This window comes from Bacillus rossius, chromosome 1 (genome assembly GCF_032445375.1).
Source record: "Bacillus rossius redtenbacheri isolate Brsri chromosome 1, Brsri_v3, whole genome shotgun sequence".
Taxonomy (NCBI): Eukaryota; Metazoa; Arthropoda; class Insecta; order Phasmatodea; family Bacillidae; genus Bacillus; species Bacillus rossius.
The window spans coordinates 307,475,767-307,497,758 of NC_086330.1; the positions used below are offsets into that span (position 1 = coordinate 307,475,767).

General features: G+C 35.7%; 1 protein-coding gene across 2 annotated transcripts in view; it reads right to left on the minus strand.

Annotated features, from left to right (window-relative positions):
• LOC134527876 (very long chain fatty acid elongase 7-like) overlaps nt 1-21,992 on the minus strand; it is a 144,804-nt gene that overhangs the window by 15,660 nt on the left and 107,152 nt on the right. For both annotated transcript variants that reach the window (XM_063360862.1, XM_063360861.1), the window contains one exon: nt 14,265-14,370. In XM_063360862.1, the coding sequence (XP_063216932.1) occupies nt 14,265-14,370 (106 nt within the window). The remainder of the gene's footprint in view (nt 1-14,264; nt 14,371-21,992) is intronic.

Genomic DNA, 21,992 nt, shown 5'->3' on the forward strand with positions numbered 1-21,992 from the left:
TTATTCGATGAGAAAAATGCAAATTTGAATCTATATTGGAAAAGATTATATTTTTCTGAACAAAATGGTATATTAAAAGTATAAGGTCACAGCATTAAATATCAGTGTATTTGGTTAGGAAAACTGGCTAATTTGGCATTTTTAGTGTCTGCCTTGTGCTGCTCGACGTGAAAGTTGACGCCAAGCTCCGGGAAGACGAGCAGGGTGGGGATGACACTGACACGCCTCAACGTCGCCCACTGTAGGGGAAGTGCTGATCTGTAACGGTGATAAACCTCCCTCCTCCCTTCACCAACCTCCTCCACCCCTCCCCGCTACACAGCAACACCGTTTCTCTGAAGGATTCGTGGGACAGACGATTTCCTTGGCGAGTAGCTTGATAGTCCAGGCATTTTATAAGAAAAAGGGGTCGATTTATGGACAAATTGCAAGAAAAGGTTTTATTATATCAAAATTTGCAGAATAATCCGTAGAATAACATATCCAAAATCCACCGAAATCCACTTAATTTTGGTAACGTTTTTTACGAGATTTGTCCCGAAAAAATGCGGAATAAATTAATAACTGAAAAACGGTGCGTTCTACGAAGAAAGGTATAAATACTAAAATTAAAGAGAGCCAAATTTTCCATAACATATCAAAAATGTACAAAAATCCACTGATAACTACTATTTTGTTTTCTGGAATTCGTCCCGGAAAAACCTAAAATATTGAAATAAATTGAAAATGGCGCATTTTACAGCAAAATGTTTCAGGACAAAGTTAAAGTACACAACGATTTTTATAATATATTAAAAATTCACAAAAATCAACACAAAATAGGTTTTTGGTTTTCCAGAAAATTTCCTGGAAAAAAAAAAGACAAAACGAAAACGTTGTATCGTACGTCAAAGAAAGTCGTCACTTAAATGAAAGACTTTTTTTGTATTAAATATAATTTCAATTCACCAAAATATGCTCATATATATATATATATATATATATAAAGGTATATTGACATATGTATATAGTTTTTTTGTGACTCGTCCTGGAAAATCTTTAAAATTTCAATAAAACGAAAACGGAACATCGTATTGAAAAAGTTTCGGTGGGACAAACAGAAGCACACAAGATTTATTATACTAGATCCTAAATTCACTGAAATCTGGTAAATAGATTTTATTTTGTGATCGGCCACGGAAAAAGTATTGAATATGTAGGCTAAATAACAGAAAGCATTTTATCCCATGTCAAATTATGTCAGATCCGAACTATATTCATTTTCCATAATATATTTTAAAGTCACTTAAATTATATTCCTTTTTCAGTTAGTGATGTGTTAAAACATTTTTGAAATCTACCAAAATTATTTTCCAGAAAAAAAAATCAGACTCATTTCAACTGCTTATCGTTTGAAAGAAATATTCGACACGTCCATTCTCACAAAACATACCATACATACAATTAAATTTACACAAGATTTCCAGTGACCTGTTTCGAGAAGAAATAGAAAAATATACACACATTGGGATGCACTCTGCAACAAACAATACTGAATAAACATGCATGGATATGTAGGAACACCCTGCCTTAAAAACCATCACAGTAATTGCAGTCCTCGGGAGGTAATTCACGCCGGTTTTTACAGGTTGATCCATGACAGTTTCCACAAGCCGAAGAACATGAGATGCCGTGTTTCCTACAACTGCATTTGGATGCACCGCAACCATCTTCCTTGCAAGTGCACCTGATTACCTTCAAAAGGCATTCCGGAGCTGTTGACTTGACTGTCGAAATTGGCAAGAGAAGGTGGCCACATTTTCTCCATCACCATTCTTCTGGATTCATATTTATTCCCTTCCATTCTTGTATCTGATAGAAAACCCTTAAGAAATGGAAACGAGCTGAAACACTAGTTGGAGGTAATTGTTCTGGTTGTACACATTTGAAACTTAGTAGCTGCTTTCTCACTAAACACTTTAAAACGCAAAGTGTCGAGTGTGTCACTTCTCGACCCATTGTACAGGCGTTCTAGCAGCTGTTCTCCCGATTTTACAATGTCTTCTTTTGACACACTGGGAATACTATCGAAAGTACTTTCGCAAGTTGCCTGAAGGCACTGTCATTCTGGAGCAGATCAAATATTTCCCCCTTTCCTATATCATAGATGTGTGATGTTGTGTCACATCCCATGAATGCATGGAAGAAAAGAATATTACTACAAATTTCATCACCGAGCTTGCAGAGTTATAACACATGGATACATAAAATCACTCAGTACAAGGGAATGGGAATTCAATCGTATAAATAGTAACTATACCAGGACAATAGTACATAAATTTTAAGCAAATTTTGATAAAGGTCAATTATATAATGCAATTTTTTTGCCCTTAATTTAATTTACGATTTATTTTGAAGTACGGTGCACAGTTTCCGTTTTATTATAACTTTTTTCCAGGACATTTCCTGGAAAACAAAATAAAACAATTATAAGTTGATCTATGTGAAATTCTAATATAGTATGAAAAACATTGTTTACTTTATATTTTTCCTAAACCATTATGCTGTAAAGTGCACAATTTTCCATTTATTTCATTTTTAATATTTTTCCTGGACTAATCCCAGAAAACGAAGCAGAAGTTATAAGCGGATTTTCTTGAACTTTGAATATGTAATGAAAAAGTAAATGTTCTTTAATTTTTGCCTCTACAGGTTTTGTCGTCAGATGCACAGTTTTTGAGTTGTTTTTTTTTCCCGCGTTTTTTCGGGACAAAACCCGGAAAAAAGTTACCAAAAGAAAGTGGATTTCGGTGGATTTTCGATATGTTATTGTACGAATTTTTCTGCAAATTTTGATGTAAAAAAACCTTTTCTTGCAATTTGCCCATGTTTTTTTTTTTCATATCTTTCCTGGACTATGAAAAGAATCTTCACTCGGTAGCAACCTACATTGTACAAGATATTAAAGTCTGTTGATTCGTTCAATGGTTCGTTAATGCTGTTTGTGAGCTTTCGCATAATATAAAAAAGACGCAATTTTCTGTCAGTCGGTACGCATGGAAAAAAAAGCAAGACCAGCGAATCGGTAAGTTAGGGCGACTTTATTTAAGTGCGAAACGTAAGAAAAGAATTGCAACGGCTCTGATTGAGTACCAGAAACAAAGGTAAGATATAGCGATACTGATATTAATTTTTCTTTTATTAATGTAAAAGAACACCGGAGAATTCCAACCCCGGCTAAAAACTATTTTAAGAAACATATTTTACAACTTAGTTTGTACAATGCATTTAAATTTTTAGAAAAATCCGAATAGTTGAAGAATATGGTGCAGTTCAAGAGGAAGTCAACAGCACACAGTAACTGATCCCCAAACGGCTAAATTGACGGCTCATTTTTCTTTACCAGGATCAAGCAACGCAGGGAATGAAAATATGGTTCTGAATCCTTATGAGGAGTAGGTAGCCAGTTCTTTATATTACACAAACTGCGAACTGTATCTAACGATAACATTTAGAATTAGCATTTTATTACGTTCGGAGTCTAATGAAAGGCCTAAATTTTTCATATAAATAATTATCAGTCCAGTAATTGAACTTCTGTGGATTTGTTCTTGGAAAAACATATATAGTGTTACGGACAGATTAAAGAAAAGTTAGATACTCGTTATTACTGTTGTATGTAAGTCATAGGAAGTTATTATGGCTTGAAGACCATACATACGTCATCGATTATCAATTTCAATTAGTAATTTTAAAAAGTGAACTAATAGGACATTAATTTAGTCCTTTAAGAGTCCATGTGATGTGGAAAATACTAGTGCTATTATTAAACAAGCCGAAAGATAATTAAATAAATCAGTATGGGCGAAGTTATGAGGGTGGGGGAATAATTTCGAGAATGGAAGGCAAGCTAGTGATGACTCACTGTGTTCGGTTCCAAAAGACAGTTTCTTCATCCCCCACCTCATTTCCCTTGTTTGAGCGTGTCTCAGTTTACAAATGCGTTCGACTATCAACAAATTATTGTGTTACTTGTGGTAGCCGCATGGCTGGAAAAACGCCAGGAATCCTTACTGCTGTTATGTTGTAATATTCAAGTGCGTCATTGGGTGATTGTCCATGTTTCCTTTTAAAAAAATATTGAGTGCGAAAAATTTTCGCCTAGTAGGCTTTATAGTAAAGGACGATATACAATATGGCTCTCCTGCAAACAAAACATTCAGTAAATATATGATGACATAAATTATTACTGTTCCACGTAGGCATTTATTGTTTTTGAATGTTACTTGTTTGTATGCAAGTTTGTACGTGCATGCATGTGTATGCCCGTATCTCGTGCTGTACCTACATTCTGGAATTAGACTTGTCATATTAGTGTACAATAAAACTCTCTTACATCATATCCCACATTTACTGATTAGTTTGCGAACAGTGGTAGTGTTCATAGGCAGGATTATAGAATTAACTGAATATATCACTACCTTTAAAGAGTAATTCATCAACATTTTGAGCGGAACACACAACTATAAAATTGTACTCAAATATCAGAGCCAAAATAGGAAATTTCGTTACTTTTGGAATTTTGATACTCGACATGTCACAAATATATTTTGTTTTAATCTTTGCAGGACAGTCACCAAATCGTACGCCATACTTCAGCCACCAATCCAACTGCTGGAAACGGAAAACGGTGTTTTTCATTGGTCCACGGAAGTGTCTGACACCATCATCATAGAAAACATCAACATCGTTGAAAACTCTGAATCACCTAATAAAATGGCGTATGAAATGAGCAGTGTTCAACAGGAAAGAAAGGTATTTAGAACAAACATTTATCGCTGATTTAGAATTTTTGTAATAAAACGTTTGAACCTATTTGAACAACTGCCAGTCCCACTTTCTTTACCTGCTATCCTGCAGTACTCGGCTGCAAGAGAAGTCGATATTTTATACAGCAGATACTTCAAGCTGTAGCCAGTGCCAAGGACGTGAATCACTTGTGTTAATTGCATATTCTCCTTACAGAACTGGTACAGGAAATCGGCTTTTCGCAAGAACCTACTTGTGCCAAGTTCACTGTAGCTGTATTTTATTCGCACTAACAGCAACACCTGTGAAATTAAACTGCCCTCTTGTTACTGCAAATATGTTAATGGATATTCGGGGAATCACATAGTACACATTTCACACATGCTCCTCTCCCAAACATAATGGGAAATTAATTTTTTTACTACATAACATGCAGAAATTAACAAAATATAAATACAATCGGTTGAAATATAGTATATACTGTTGGTTATTATCTACTTTTCTCTAGTTACAATCATTTGCTTTCGAAAATTTCGGATATTTATGAAAATAATATGGCCTATGGACGGGAATGCTGCTGTTTATTTGTCTACACAGGCACGTAGCTATTATTTGATAATAATAATGCTGCAGAACACTTCAATTCGGTCATTGCTAAGTTTTCTGGTGGTAAGCGTATAAACTATACCACCAGAAGGTCATACCAGGGAAGATGTGCTGCTGCTGTGGTAGCACACAATACGAGAATGCCACATTACATTCTTCACAAGACAATGCAGGATGGTATCAGCCCTAACAAAGTTGCAAAAAAATTGTAACTTAAGCACGAAGCTAGAATTAAAAAAATACGAAATAATAAAAAGTGCAGAAGAATTGATTTTAGGAAATCTCTAGCCCAAGCAATCAGTGACAAAGATTATGGGCCGCAGTGCCAGCAACCAGACATGCCAGTGGATGTATACCAACAAGAAGAAACCAGATTATTACAGTCCATTCAGAAAACTGATGAAGAACGCCGTCAAATAGAAAGAGAAACGATACTACAAGCAGGAAGTGGAGAATGGCTGGAAATGAGACGGAAACTATTGACAGATTCAAAATTCGGGAGGGTGATACGTATGAAGCAAACAACAAGCTGCAAGAACCTAGTAAGAGCCATAATATACTCTCATGGCATACTTAATGTTCCAGCAGTACAACATGGCAGGCAGTCCGAAGAAATAGCCATCAAACGGCTAGAAGACCAGGACAAAATTAATATAAGTAAAGCTGGTCTTTTTATTGACCAAGAACACCCATTTCTTGCCGCAACACCCGATGGCCTTGTTGGCGAATACCGTTTCGTAGAAATAAAGTGTCCTGCTTCGGCATATGGAATGGACATAAATGAAGTCATGCGAGAAGGCAAAATAAAGAAATATTCTGAAGAAAGTACTACTGTCATTTCGTTAAAAAAAGATCATGAATATTTCTACCAAGTCCAGGGTCAGCTTCACATAACCAGAAGGTATATTTGCTTGTTTGGCATCTGGACTTCGAGCCAAAAGAAAGTAAAATTATTGGAAATTTTCAGAGACGACACATTCTGGAAAGAAAAAATGGAGCCAAAACTCGTTTTATTTTACACACAATGCGTTCTTCCGGAATTAGTTGATCATAGACACACAAGAAATATGGAAATTCTGGATCCACCGCACATAACAGAGGCTATCAGAAGCCATAAGATAAAATGCATGGGAAAACGAAGATCGTCCAAAACAAAACCGAATATTACATCCTGATTACATTAAACGTGAACATTTTTCAAGCTTTTGCAGAACATTCAAGAAAATGTTGGTCTTGGATAATCATTCAAACTAATTTTTATAGTGACCTGTGATTTATCAGTCTACGTCGCCTGCCCACTTAGCTTCATAGACTATCACCTTTTATACTGGAAATTATTCTTGCTCATTGTTTCCAGAACGTTTAACCATGACAAGAATTTTCATGAACCTTCATTTTTAGTATGCCAGCACCTACATGTGCATAAGAAAGTATAGCCCGTGTGGTCACGTTCATTGCCTACCTAGAGAATCATTACCGTAATTATTTTGGATATGTAAAAAAAATAACATGTCTTATCTATAATGTAAATTTTAAAGCTGGGTTAAGCTTTCCAGAATGCTTAAATGCTAAAAAGTGAGCAATGGTGCTTTAAAATTATATAAGACATTGCTTGTTTAGGTGAATAAATACTGAGGTGGTCTTAACTGTTACTTAGTTTGAAAGAAATTAATTCATTTCGCAGCCAATTGAGAAATTTTGTAAAATTTGTAAATGAGAAACAAGAGAATTTCCTAAAAAGAGTGTTCGGTAGGCTATGCATAAACTTCTTGTCTTGTAAGTCCCTACAAAAAGGTACGAAATAAATTTCGTTAAATAACGTATAATAGCGACCATAAAAATATTTTTCTTCAGTGGTAAGCTGAATTAAATTCAGTGTTTTGTTGTTTTAAAAGTGTGTGCATTAAATCAAATAGTATAAATGCCTGTCTAGTTAAAAATATTAAGCTTATGTACATTTTTTGTGCGTCACAGGTAAAACCGATTTGTGTGTAATTATACTAAACTTGTTTAAATAATCTGTTGTCTTTTCCTGTATCGGATTTGTAAAATTATTTCTATTTAAGCACTTGTTTCTCTTAAATACATTTCTAAAGGCCATCTATATACTTTTAAGATTGTTGGAATTTTCTGCAAACTGTTTTGAAAAAGGTTTTTGTGATATAAAATTTTTGTGTTTGAAATGTCTATTATACCGTACAGTTTTTTTTTTATTTGTCTTTCTTGGAAGTAACTCGTGCGCACGTTAGTTTAATTTATAGTGCTCTTTTTAAATTTCTTTGTCTTTTATAACATAATGAACATTGTCTATTGGTGTGAAACAAAATGTATGAATTACATGTGAAATAAATACATGTTTTTAAATTGTGGAATTATGTACCGTAACGATTTTTTGTACAGTGCATTTTTCTACCACGTCCAAATAAAATATATGCTACTTGCATGATAACTCATTGCCATGACACAAGTGAAACAATTACAAAGGAAATTATTCCATCTTATAAAAACACGAACACTTTTTTTTAAACATAATACATGATATGTATGTATTTCGAAACGCTTTTACAACTATCATTGACAGATGCGAGTTATATAAAATACATAACATCGATTCGGAAAATATATTTATCTACGGCAAGATTTGTTTTCAGAATAAGGTAATTTCATGTTCCTTGGAGGAAATGTAACGTTTAATATCCACATGACTTCGAAAATTACGATGTAATGCCACTTTTCCCATTTCATGTAAAAGTTTGTGTTTTTAGCAAAAAAATAGTAATGCAATTTATCTTTTTTTTTTTTACTTATGAACTACTACACACGCGTAAAAAAGATGCTACCATTACGATAAACATACTTTTCGCGTTATTTGACATTTGAGTTGAATGAAACGTGTGTAGCCACTGTTAGCTCGCGCGGCGCTCCGCTCGTACGGGGAAGGCAGGCAGGCAGGTAGCAATGCAGTCGAGACATCCCGACCCGTACCGCGCCGTCATGAGGAGGGAATGACCGTGGAGTGAGGGAGGGTAAACCGAGTCCATCCCCTCCACCGACATCATTTCGCCAGGACGCGCTCCTAGTACGCCACTCCTCCAAGGCTAAACTCCGCCCAGGCTAGAGGTATTTTGTGCTGCTCGCGCCGGATTCTGAGTAGCCGCTTCCCTATATACCACTCTTAACCTCTACGCGCCTGCCGTACAGGCTTATCGTTGGTGCCTTTTCTCTGCCGTTTCCCATTGGACTTGCCCACACCTCGAGCTAAACCGTATTTCGCATGTCTGGTGGATGGTTTGTTCGTGGTTGTTTTAGCACAGCCGTGACTCTGATTTAAGATTGAACTGAACTGAACTTGAAACAGAAATACTGGACATCACCTATACCCCCTCCAAAACATGGGCTAACGGGTGGCAACGCTTATAGGTAATAAGTCGGCCAACTATTTGCCTAGTGCAAAGGCGAGAGTCCTGGAATTCCCTACTATAAAGGCGGCATGGATCATCGGTCTTAGTCCTCGCTAGATTATGGAGACCCGACGGGCTAGAGTCCCAGTGTAGGGCAGCTATTCATCCCATCATCTCAACGTGAAAATGTCTTCGGACAAGTATAACTAGTGTAAAGACTTCCATGACCCTCCTAAAAACCCCTTTGAGGATAATTTGTCTGAGCGACGGAGCCTTCTGACAAACATGACAAGTGAGAAAAATCTGGACATCAAGAGAGTTCTTTTCCTGGCTGAAGAACTCCTTGACATACAGACAAATTTGCCTTCTTTTTTCTCCAAAACTATCAAGGACGAAAATGGACTTCTATGGTTTATCCTATACTTCATTGGTAGGAAGTTATTGTGGTCGAAATGATCTAGAATTTTAAGACAAAAATTACTTACAGAAGAAGACGACGAAAAAAGAGTCAATTGATATAGAGACTGAGATCTCCACTAACTTGAGTGGACTGGAAGTGCTGGCCAGTGCGGAGAACTTGTTACAAAAACTTACCTATTACACAAAAGCTGAGATATACAAGGTAAATAAGGCAGCTATCAAATTTATCCTGCCTAGAATTGTACAACCATAAGGTTTAGTTCACAAAGCCCTTTTGGATAATGCGGTAATAAAGGGCGTGCTTCATATGTATAAAACACAACCAGCGCTCATGAAACCAACAATGTCTCTATTCTTGCAGTGCCAGTCACTACGCTTATGAAACATGTTGATAAGGAAAAAAAATTAAAATTAAGGCAAACGAGGAAATAATAATGGTCTACACTGAGAAAAAACTAAATAAAATTGGAACTTTATATAAAATGTGCATTCAATATAGGAAATTTTACACTTTAAGGGAATATGCAAAGTATTTAGAGAAGGAATACTTATAGAAGCGGAAGATGTAGAAACAATAGTTAGATTAAAACATGTGAAAAATAAAGAACTGTAATTAAGGTTTCAAAAACCCAAACAGAAGAGACGAACAGCCATAACATATGATGCCCTTAGAGAACATGACAATGAAAAGTTAGTGGAAAATATACACAAAAAATATTGAGAATACAAAAATTAAATGGATGATTTATGTAGGTTCAAATTTCACCTGTGAGAAAATATTGGAATAATAAGGTCAAAGTCCATCTTGAATTAAAGGTTTCTTGTAAGTGCACTGTTTTTTTCTTCGTACAGAGTTGAAGATTTTGTCTCTGTCACAATATATTAGAAATGGCAAGTGTTCAGATACATTGTCAATAAATGCAGTGTCTCTCTTAAATGTTCTACACGTCGTGAGGAAGGACACAAATTGATGGAAAAAATAAAAAGAAGAAAAATAAAAAGGAGAAAAGTGTGCTAATAGTTATTAAAAATTTTGGAAATAAATCTTTAGTAAATTTATCTTCATATCGTATAGGATTTTCTTTAACATACGCACCGTAATCCATAACATAAATCATAAAATGTGCTAAAATATACATTTAAAATTTTAAATATTAATATATTTATAACTGAAAATAGTTATTTCCTTGAACTTAGGCACAATTTATAACTATTCCGATAAACCCGAAGCACATCCAATGCACAGAATTAATTGAGAAAAATTGTAGGAAATAAATAATTATTAGATTAACCTTACCTTGGTTGGTTTGGGTTGGGTTGGGTTTGGTTAGGTTATTACATTTTGCTAAATATAATTTTTTACTGTTTTTTTCTTAAATGAATACTTTTTGTATATTTTTATCACACTTGGCATTAATGTAAATATTTCTAAGTTAAATTTCGTGACAGAGTTTCGTATCACAATTTTAATTGCAAATTGAGAACACACAAATTTGCTTGTAACTGAGTTTAGATGTTTACACATCACTGGTGAGTAGTGAAAGATTCACTCATATTTTTAAAAAATGAAAATAAATCTTTTGCATTTTAGGTGTCCTTATCTAAAACCCAAGGGGGAAAATATTTCTCAAGTAAAATTTGTTTATTTTAATTAATTAATTTTTTTCATACAGATTGTATCAAATACATAATTTAATAAACAAGCTATTGAAAACTTTATTGTTACACAAAGGGAGTTTATCATAACGTAAAGTATGGAATAAAACTAAAACGAAAACTAAATATTGGTGATAATATTTTCGTTGGTGTTTCACGGGCCATGACTTTACTAGCTGATGTATTTCACCAAAATGACCACAGCCTTAAGACGTCTCCGTGAAGATTTTTGCTTCTGTCGTGTTCCGGCAGAGTCATACAGGTAAGTGCACGACGAGATTGACCGATTGAGCTTTCAAGGTTTCTTACCGTATTGTGCAATTTGACTCTCCTACAGATCCGATAACGTTACTAGCTTCCCAGACAGACCACTTGTTCGCCACACATTGCGTTCAGAACTATTGTCGCCCGAGTGCCCGCAGCACTGAGGTGACCCTGAGCACAGACACCAACACACTGGCACTCGGTGCGTGCCTTACCGGGGTCTGGACCGGCGCCTGACTGGCCGTGACCTCCGAGGCCCGAGGCTTCGGCCTCGGTCAGGGGTCAGCCGACTCCCGAGTGAGATCAGCCAAATATTAAGTAAACAGACTCTTCGATTTTTTTAGAGAGCCGCAACATTTCTTTTCTCTCTGTATTAACAGGTAATTTTAAGACCATAAAAAAAGAGGAAAAAATCAAAATATGTATTCACAAATTCAATATAAAGTCTTAAAAATAAAGGCTACTTCGTAAAAAAAAGTTAGTTATTAAGAACACTCTACTGATAAAACAAAAAAATATATTATTTTAATCAAATATTAAAATAAAAACACGTATTAAATTTATTACTTAGTTGAGATGGTGAACTTGCATCGCTTTCGAAAGCTTGACTATTTCTGGCAAGAAACTACTTAGTTTCAATTTTAGGCATGATTGTAAGTTATCAATGTTAATTTACTTTTTAATTTATTCTATACTAGCTGCCCGACCCGGCTTCGCACGGCTATACTAATGCAAAAGAATTAAGCCACATCTCCCATTTACAGTATTGGTAAATAAAAAAAATTCAGTGAACATTTATTACAATACTGTACAATAATGTACCGGAGAGAAAATGAATAGCACCGATGGTTTCCCGACTTGTGCACGCAACGTACAACTGATGTACCCGTACTTCGCTACGGCAGTCTACAGGCAGATCACTCTTGCGCCGCTCATTATTCATGCCCCTACTTGTGGGTACACCACTGCCGCGCGATGACCGTTGCCATGGAGACGCAGAAGGCATGAACAATGCAAAATCCTGTTCTCATGCAGACAAAGTACCCACTGTTGCCTGGTTTTAACCACATATGGGATCTAATTTTCGGAAAATGTCATCCTGCGTAACATAAGGAACATTACTGTGAAGTTTCAAGTCTGTAAAATATATATATTTAAAAAAAGGGCAATTTCTGATATTTAAAGTACCCACAAAATTTCAACGGTGATGAGGACTGCACTAACAATGATATAGTCGTTAACTTATAGCGCCTGCGGCATCGTCAACACACACTTCGTACGTGTACTGCATGTTGTATCTAACCCCCTCCAACGCATTTGATTCTAAATTGGACTTTTAGTAAGGATCCCTAATGTTATTGATAATATAATATAGCCTATAACTTTCCTCGATAAATGTACTATCCAACACTGAAAGAATTTTTCAAATCGGACCATTGGTTCCTGAGATTAACGCATTCAAACAAACAAACTCTTCAGCTTTATAATATTAGTATAGATTTAATGAATTGAAGAAAATGTTTCTTAACATGAATGGGTAGAACCAAATGTTGTTACAATACTATTTTTTTTGTTGACCCGTGAATCAAATATGTTTAGCTCTAGTTTAGGCATTTGTTTTGCCAACGTCCACTTATGGTGAGATATCAAATTATGATTTCTCTCCATCGTACTCTTCCAAGCGGCGAATGAGATCTGATTTTTTTTGTGTGCTGTGTCAGCGCAGTGAGTTGTACAGTCGTGACATCCTATGAAAAGAGCAGCATACCCCTGGCCTAGGTGATCTTTACCTAGGTGGTGGTTGGCTGAAAGATCGAGAAATCACGCGAGTGCCATGCAGATCAAGGAGTACCGCGGGCTCCTGCTGAGGTACCCATGGTAACTCCTGGATCGGGCAGGGGTTGGACTCGTGGGGGCGGTTGTTGGCTCCAAAATGAATCCCGTCTCTGTGCTGGGCAGTCGCAGCGAGATGCGACGCGTCTGCGGAGGCAAAGCCCTCACCTGAACGGGATTCTCTGGGCGGCTGAGGGCTTCCAGAGTGAGGCGACAAGTTGAGATGAGCACGTGTGAAAAATGTAACAAGATGAAGTCCAACTCGCACGAGCGTTTCGTCTAAGTGTGTTCAAACGCAAATATACAACGTTGCACGTTGCTTTTTTTTTATTTTAAACGAAAGACAAATGATTTATATAAGAAGCAAGTTTAAATCACATGCTCGTATATATTTCTAGTACTGAACTTGTAGCTAATACAGGTATATTATGTTAAATGTAAAAGTAAAACCACCTAAAAAATTATTTGCAATTTATTTTTTTTCAATTTTTTTTTAAATTTACAGCCAAGAAGTTTTTTTGTAAAAAATTTAGCGTGAATGGTATTTAAATTATGTTAGTTTTCTGTAATACTGCTAATGCTACATTAACTTTGCCTTTTAATTTTAATTGCATTCTTTAGTTTGTCAAACATTTTCAGTCCAAAGGTCTGGGTATTGTGATACCTCTGACACGACATTCGTAGTAACAAATAAGTATAACTTCTTACATGCGTACATAAGTAAACGCACCCTTTATTATTTTGTACCTCAGGGCTTGCCGCGTGCTGTTAGAAAGTGTACATGGAGTATAATAGCTGAATGCTGGTGTAAATTAAACCTGAGGTGAACTAGCAGAATAAAATAAGGAACTGTACCTGGGGTGAACTGTCCGAGTAGTAGCAAAGACTGTACCTGGGGTGAATAAAACGGGTGCCAGTTGTGACTGTACCTAGCGTGAGCTAGCCGAGTGCCAGGAGGGACTGAACCTGGTTGAACTATCTGAGTGCAATTATAGACTGAACCTAGGGTAAACTAGCAAACAGCAGGAGGAAATTAACCTTGGTGAACTAGTTGAGTGCTAGGATGAACTGTATCTGAAGTGAACTAGCCAAGAGCTAGGATAGACTTTAACAGGGGTGAACAAGCCGAGTGATATGATAGACTGCACCTGGGATGAACTAGCCAAGTGTTAGCGGGTATTGTATCTGGGGTGAACTAGCACAGTGTTAGTATAAACTGTATCTGGGGTGAACGAGACGAGTGTTAGGAAGGATTCTAACTGAGATAAACTAGTCAAGTTCTATGATGGACTGTACCTGGGGTGAACTTGACGCCGAACCACACACTCATGGGCATGACTCCGTGGTGAATGACGTGCAGAGTGGAGATGTGATCATTCTTCTTGCGCAGCACGAAGAAGATCTGTAACACAGCCGACCGTCCATTAGTGCCTGCTGCTGGCAGTCCAGCACAAGCTACAAGCTACAAGCTACAAGCTACAAGCTACTGACTGCTTGGAAGGAAATGTTCTGCACATATTACTACTAGTTACAGAATAAGTAACACTTTACTTCCTTACACTGTCGGTTACCTGCATGAGGTAATTAATTACATTATAAAATAAGTATTTAAAAAAGCTTTAAAATACTTTCCTAATCACCCCACATGTAAAATAATTCTAAAAATGAAATAAACTTAAATATATTTAAATTATTTTAAATATTTAAAACAAAAATATAATTAGAAAAAATGATTCAATAAAAATAAATTATTTTTATATAAATTTAGTTTAAAGACCGAGTATACCATGTTTAAGTGGATGGAAACAATAGGTGTAAAATTTCCAGATAATTTCTTTATCTACAACTATCTGCATATTAAAGGATGCTATTTTACATGCTATATTCCAAATCTAAACACTTAGTCGGCTCTATTTATTCAACACTTAGCAAAGCGCTTTCCAAGAAACAACTTTTACCAATGTGATTATCCAAAAAAAAGTTATACAAAATACTGTTCAGTACACCGTTAAAGTAGGTACATCGTAATAAAGATCGTATAAATGTTGTACTTTAAAAGTTACCAAATATTGAATGATATACAACAAACGCACTTATACTACTTGATGCTAGTCAACTGACACAGTGTTTCGACTGACTAAAGGTAAGGCGGCACAGAGAGACTATTTGACCAGCCAGATATTACTTAACCGCACTACCGTGGCTGTGCGCCACAGCCACCAGACCTGAGTGAACATGAGAAAGGATATCGCACTTCATTCTGAGTTAGAGGGGCGAACTGTGACGATTTGAAGCAGACGTGTGCTTCTGGATTTCAGTTCAGAATCCGAATCAGAAAATGAAGAATTTGCAGTTAGTGAGTTACTAATGAATAATAAAAGGATTGGTTAAGATAGTACGAAAACTATCAATTATTAAAAACAATGAATTCCATAACTAAGAGAATAAAATATAATGCAGTAAACGGCTCTGTAATAAGCTAATTAAAATTAAAATGTCAGAATAATTTTTTGAATGTATATCTACTGAAACGACACAATGAAAACATTAGTAATTAATTAGAAGTACTCATAATATACTTTGAGGTAGAAAAGTCATATAAACTAAACATTACTATGTACATTTTTATGTAACTTATAAAAATGTCACTTTTTGGTAGTACGCTCATACTTTAACTGGTGAGTGACGTTGTAAAGCTACGTGTGCATGGGGATGCTATATCTCGTAGAGCTGTAGACTACGACAGGCTATCCACCTGTTCTTCAGCTTCGGAGACAGCTGCAAACAACTCACGCTTAGGTACCCTCTGAAGGTTTGGTGTAGGTGTTTTTGTTGCTGCCTACATAGAAGAGAAAAACAGTTTGAGACCATCAGCAGGTTGCATTTATTCACGTCGCCATGTGCTTTTCTTTCCTTGAACACTTGCCTCTCTAATTATTGTTTGCTCTCGAAAAAAATTAAGGACCAATTCGGAAACATTAAATTGTTTAAATGTTGCCTTATTCTATAAATCTTTGGTAGTTTAAGATGTACGAGGGCTGTTTTTTTTAATTACGTCCGTTTGGTCATTAAAATAAACTCGTGAAAAAAAAATTTCATTGACAGTTTTAATTAACTGCATATCTAATTATTCATTTTTCCATGTAACATCCGTTCAGTTATAAGCACTTTTTGTATCGTTGCATTAGTTTCTTTAACCCCTCCGCATAGACCTTCGCCGCCTGGGAATTAAACCAGTTGACAACTAAAGTCTTAAGTTCATTATAGACAGCTTGATGATTGAACGTTCGTAGTCACCCACAAAGCGACTGCAGCAACATCTCCATAGACAGTCCAGAAGACAGCAGACAGCAGCAACAGCGGCCAGTCTCTCGGATCGCCGAAGCGAGCAGGCGAGTCACGCGCCAGGAAGCGCGGCTACTCGCAGTGCAGGACAGTGAAGCGGGAAGCCCGCACATAGGGGCAGATATCTTACCATCCCAGGCCCCGCGACAATAAAGCCGCTGATATCTACTCGTATCACGTGACTGGCAGGCATGGCTACTCATAGGAAATCCCCAGGTGACTAGGAGAGCAAGGTCAGACGTGTGGCCTTTTTTGTGCAAAATTATCTTCTCCTGCCCCGGTGTATGCCCCTGAGTACGAGCTTCCCCCTTCACTCATCTGCACTGCGAGTAACTGCGCTTCCTGGTGCTTTTTAATATATATGATTTTGAGTTTTTTGGTTCACTGTACACAAATTTGAGACATTTTGGTGAAGAAAGTTTATATTAATAACTTTTATTTGACCAAATATTTGTACAATTTAATCAGAGTCACATTTCTCGCCCTCGCTTGAATCTGTCTCTGCTTGAGTACAAGATGTTAGCCGCAGAGCATCAGGAGAAAGTTTTTTCTGCTTTTTCACTGGAAGTTCTCGGAGACGTTGAGATACAAGGGTCTTGTGACACCAAGAGCCTTTCCAGCACATCCTGCATCGTCCTTTCTCGCGAGCATTTTCGAGGGAACCTCTCTCTATATTTTTTAATGTTTTTTTCCCGTGCTTCATGGGTCTCCTCAAATAGCTGCTCTATTGGTAAAGATGCGGAAGCCATTATTTGATAACCGTGGATCAACAGCTTATGCACTGCTGTAGGCTTATTATACCACGGGTATGTACAATTACGTGGATATTTACTGAGTTAAAATATTCATTATAGAGCTCTGTTTGCAGACTACATCATATACCTATTTGATTGTGTTCAGTTATGATTTGATTAGAGCAGCAGTAGTTCAAATAAAGTCTATAAATTTAACATTTATATTGTATTCTGCTTTTAAATTTACCAACTTGCTTTGGCGAGGAAATTCCGCTTAGAGAAAGGAATGAGTGCTAGTAAGAGACATTTCAATCGATTAGAAATAACATATATTTGTCGTCTCCTTTTGTAATTCAGGAAATTCTTCCGTGTATAAATAGAAAGGTAAGAAAAGGTTTGGTATCCGAACGTATAAAATAACAGTCTTTTGTAATTCTAATTAACAAAATAGACGAGCTGTCTCGTGGCCAGTTGCACTATTCTGCTCTTCGAACTGCGATACAATGATCTTAGCCCAAGAATTATCTAACGACCATTCTTCTAAACGTTGCGCCAACACATACTGGGACTACAAGATCTTAGCTTGCGTGAACTTTAATTCATAAATTTCCAATCTACGGCAACAGGTAGCAGCAGTGTTGAAGAAATGTTAGGCGCATTTCTATTGGTGGACTGGAATGACATGAGTCGCTACAATGGATTGCGACTCGACGAACAAATGGTTGATGTGATTACTACAAGATAGCAGCACATATAGTCAGTCACTGCCTTATCTTTTGAATTTTAATAACAACTGAAAAAAACACGTACTGGTATTTAAAGGATAATAGAAAACAATGGTCAAAAATATGAATAGGTTTCGACTTTAAGAAACGCTGTTATTTTATTTTGAAAGTAATCATGATGATATAAAATATTAAAACTATAAACAAAGCAACAAACATTTCAAACATTTAAAATATTTGGTTGTTTTTCACACGCTTTTATTAGCTTCATACGTATGTATGTTAGTATGTAACGGAAACTTTGAACATGATTTTGACCCCCTTCAAAACGTCTAATTAACTCGAAAATTGGCATACTTATCAAGGACCGATGACAATTCAATATTTTAAACAGTTAGAGCCGTTATCCTTACTAGGATAATCAGGATTAGCGATTTTTTGTTTGCCTAAACTAGATAGCGTGGCATGTCTGGGTCCGGAATAACTCAAGTTTGATTCCCCATAATAGTTCATTTTTTCTCTGTGAGTTGTTTTGTTATTGATGTTGAATTTTTGTAATGTTTTGCGGAAGACTATCTAAGCGTGTTTTTGACAAAAAATTTGAAAAACTAACCAAACAGGTAAGTGATTGAAATGTTGTGAAATTATAGCAAATATATTAAGCTTTATGTTATCTTTGAAAGATTTGTGCAATGGGAGTGCATGACTTGTAAGTTTTTGGACATATGCCATTGCTAAGAACTTTATCTGTTAAAGAAAAACCAAAAAATAAAATAAAATAAAAATACCCAAAAAAAATTAAGCGAAACATTGCTGTTGTCAACAAGGATATAAACACCACAAAATATTCCGTAACAGGAATATGGTCAACAAACAAAGAAAAACAAAGAAAAATGTACTAAGAGAACGAATAAACCCCCACAAATGATGACGACACAGAAATATTGAACCCAAAAAAAAATTCAGCACAACGGTTGAAACGAAACAAAAACACGACAAAACGAAAAGACGAAACAACCACAATAGTTTTCCAAAACAGAATAAAACGTTTTATTCTGTTTTGGAAAACTATTGTTGTTGTTTCGTCTTTTCGTTTTGTCGTGTTTTTGTTTCGTTTCAACCGTTGTGCTGAATTTTTTTTTGGGGTTCAATATTTCTGTGTCGTCATCATTTGTGGTTTTTTTTTTCGTTCTCTTAGTACATTTTTCTTTGTTTTTATTTGTTTGTTGACCATATTCCTGTTACGGAATATTTTGTGGTGTTTATATCCTTGTTGACAACAGCAATTTTTTGCTTTTTTTTTTGTGTTTTTTTTTGTCTTTTTTGGGTATTTTTATTTATTTATTTCTTTATTTTTATTTTTTTGTTTTTCTTCAACAGAAAAAGTTCTTAGCAATGGCGTATGTCCAAAAACTTACATCAAGTCATTAAGCATTATTTTAGCACATTAAACGTATTTGTTCTTTCTAACATAAAACCTATATAGCCTTAGCAACACAAATAATAATGTAAGGTTTTAGGAGATAATTTTGAGTGGTTAAGCAGTGTATTGTTTCATAATTTGTGACGATTATGTAAACATAGCCTGCCATTATCGTCAGCGTGAAATTATTTTTTTATTAATAAATAAAGGAGCAGATGTCAATTGCAGAGACCGTCAAGGTAAAACACCGCTCTTCTATGCAATAGCTAATAGAGATGTAAATATCATAAAGCTATTGCTTAATAATCACGCTGATGTGAATGCTGAAACTCAAGATGGGCGAACCGCACTTTATGTATCTGGTGAAAATTTTGATGGCGATATCGTTAGCTTACTTTTAAATAATGGTGCAGATATTAATTGTGATATTTAATTTGCATTGTGTGTAGACGACGATAACGATACGGATGATGATCATTGTTTTAAAGATTATGATGCTCTCGCGGATTATTACTATGATCATCAAAACCAAGATGAAGAGCGTCCTGAAGTGGCAGAAATTTTGCAAAAACATGTAATACTATTGTTTGTTTAAAAAACTAAAAAACACGTTTTTATGGAAAGTCCAACTAAAAATAAAAAATAAAACATAGTTTAAAAAAACTAAAAAAAAACACTCTTTTATAGAAAATCCAACTAAAAAATGAAAAATAAATAATATTTTAAAATAACTAAAAAAACACGCTTTTATAGAAAATCTAACTAAAAATAGAAAATAAATTTTAATTAATTTCAATTAAAAATAGCGTAAAATTTTTAATAAATTTATATAAGAATAGTGTAAATAAGAAAAAAAAATATTGTATTGTAAAAAAAGCGTGGGGTTATTTTTAAGATATTATCAAAATGATAATTCTTCTACTAATATATATTTATAATAAAATATTTATAACTATTGACACCATGCACCCTACGCATTTTTTTACAATAAAATATTTTTTTCTTATTTACACTATTCTTAATTTATATTTATTAAAATTGTTACGCTATTGTTAATTGAAATTTATTAAAATTTATTTTCTATTTTTATTTGGATTTTATATAAAAGCGTGTTTTTTAGTTTTTCTTAAATATTATTTATTTTCCACGTGAGAATAGATTGTACAACTAAAATAAGTAATAAATTTTGATACACGTGTTATATATACGATCTGCCACTTTTAGTCAATAATACTCTAATATTTGCGTTTGATTAAATTCACATGCACAAAGTCCTTAAAAGAGGCGACCATTGTCTGCTCGCGCATTGTCGATCCGAGATCGTTGCTATGAACATTCCCGAGAGTCTGTTCACATCGAGGTTCCCAGTGCTCTCCTCTCGACGCTCGCAACTCAGTGGCGCAACAGAGAATGTGCTCGATCGACGCTCAGACCGGCTGATGACCGGAGATCACACACGGTGCAACCGGCCGTCACCGGCACTCCCCTGGAAGCTGCTGCCCGAGCCAGAGAGCTCGTGTAGTATAATATCTAGCACCAAGGCCAGACAATATTAGAAGCTGACATCTGCAGAAGTGGTTCCTAATAGTTTATACTTCATGTGCGTCGCAGAATAAACACGGGATTCAGCGGGATTTGGAACTCTTGGTCTACATATCATCAGTTTTCTTTCAAACAAGTAGCCACTTTTTCGGTGTAGTATAGGTAATTGTATGAAGAGCAACTTTTTTTTAAAGTAAAATATTCATAATATTCTACGAACCACATCCATATTTTCACTTTTTTTTATGAATACTTTCAATTTATATACATTTAAACTTTTCAATAGAACATAGAAAATGCCGTCGTTGCATGTCAACTTTGGACTGAAATATTTCGACAACCACAAGTCGTACGAGACTGCGCCTAACGGTTTTGTGAAGAGGGGATAGTCTCTCAACGATCCCTACCTTCAAAAGGTTTCAAAACGAAGTTTCATTTTTCGACTTTTGGCCACATTTTTGCTGAAATCCCCAACTGTGTGCTAGGATAACTTAAAAATTACTTCAGTGGTTTGGATGGCATCGTGATTTGATCTGAAATGTCGCATTACCTGTTTCAGGTTACCAAAATAGATAACTACACTTTGCAAAAGTTTAAGGTTGCCTTTGCAGTATATACGTAATGGGCACGAAATCATCTAAAGTCGTCGTTGTTCGTAAACTGTTGGGCTTTACCAGACAAGAACACATAGTAGGGACTGTTTATGAAGAAATTTTATTTGGCAACGTGAGTAGTATATGAATGGGTCTCCGGCGCCAGGGTTCAGGGTGAGGTGCCAGAGGTGCCGAGCCACATCTCTGATTCTGACGTCACGGTGGCCATCTTGGATGAGTGTAACGGGACACAGCGTAACGGGACAAGTAGTACCTTGACCTTTGACCCTCAATATTAGTCAAAATTGGGCAAAATTTGCCCAAAATTCCTCAAAATCCGCCAAAATTTCCATTTTTTTGGAAAAAAAATTCCGCCAAAAATTCTCAAAAAATTCCACAATTCAAAAATTAGGATTTCGAAAATCCTCAAAAGTCGTTTTACCTTAGAAACCACGAAAATTCCTAAAAGCGGCTTAAAAGTCCTAAGAGCTAGCCGCTTTAAGCCGCCGATGTCATGACCTTGAAAATTAGGATGCCATGCCAGCCATCTTGGATTATGACGTCATCGTTACAATTATCGTTACGCCCGCCATCTTTAATATCTTTATTTATTATCCGATTTTAATGAAAAAAAAAATTGAAAAATTATAAAAAATTCAATC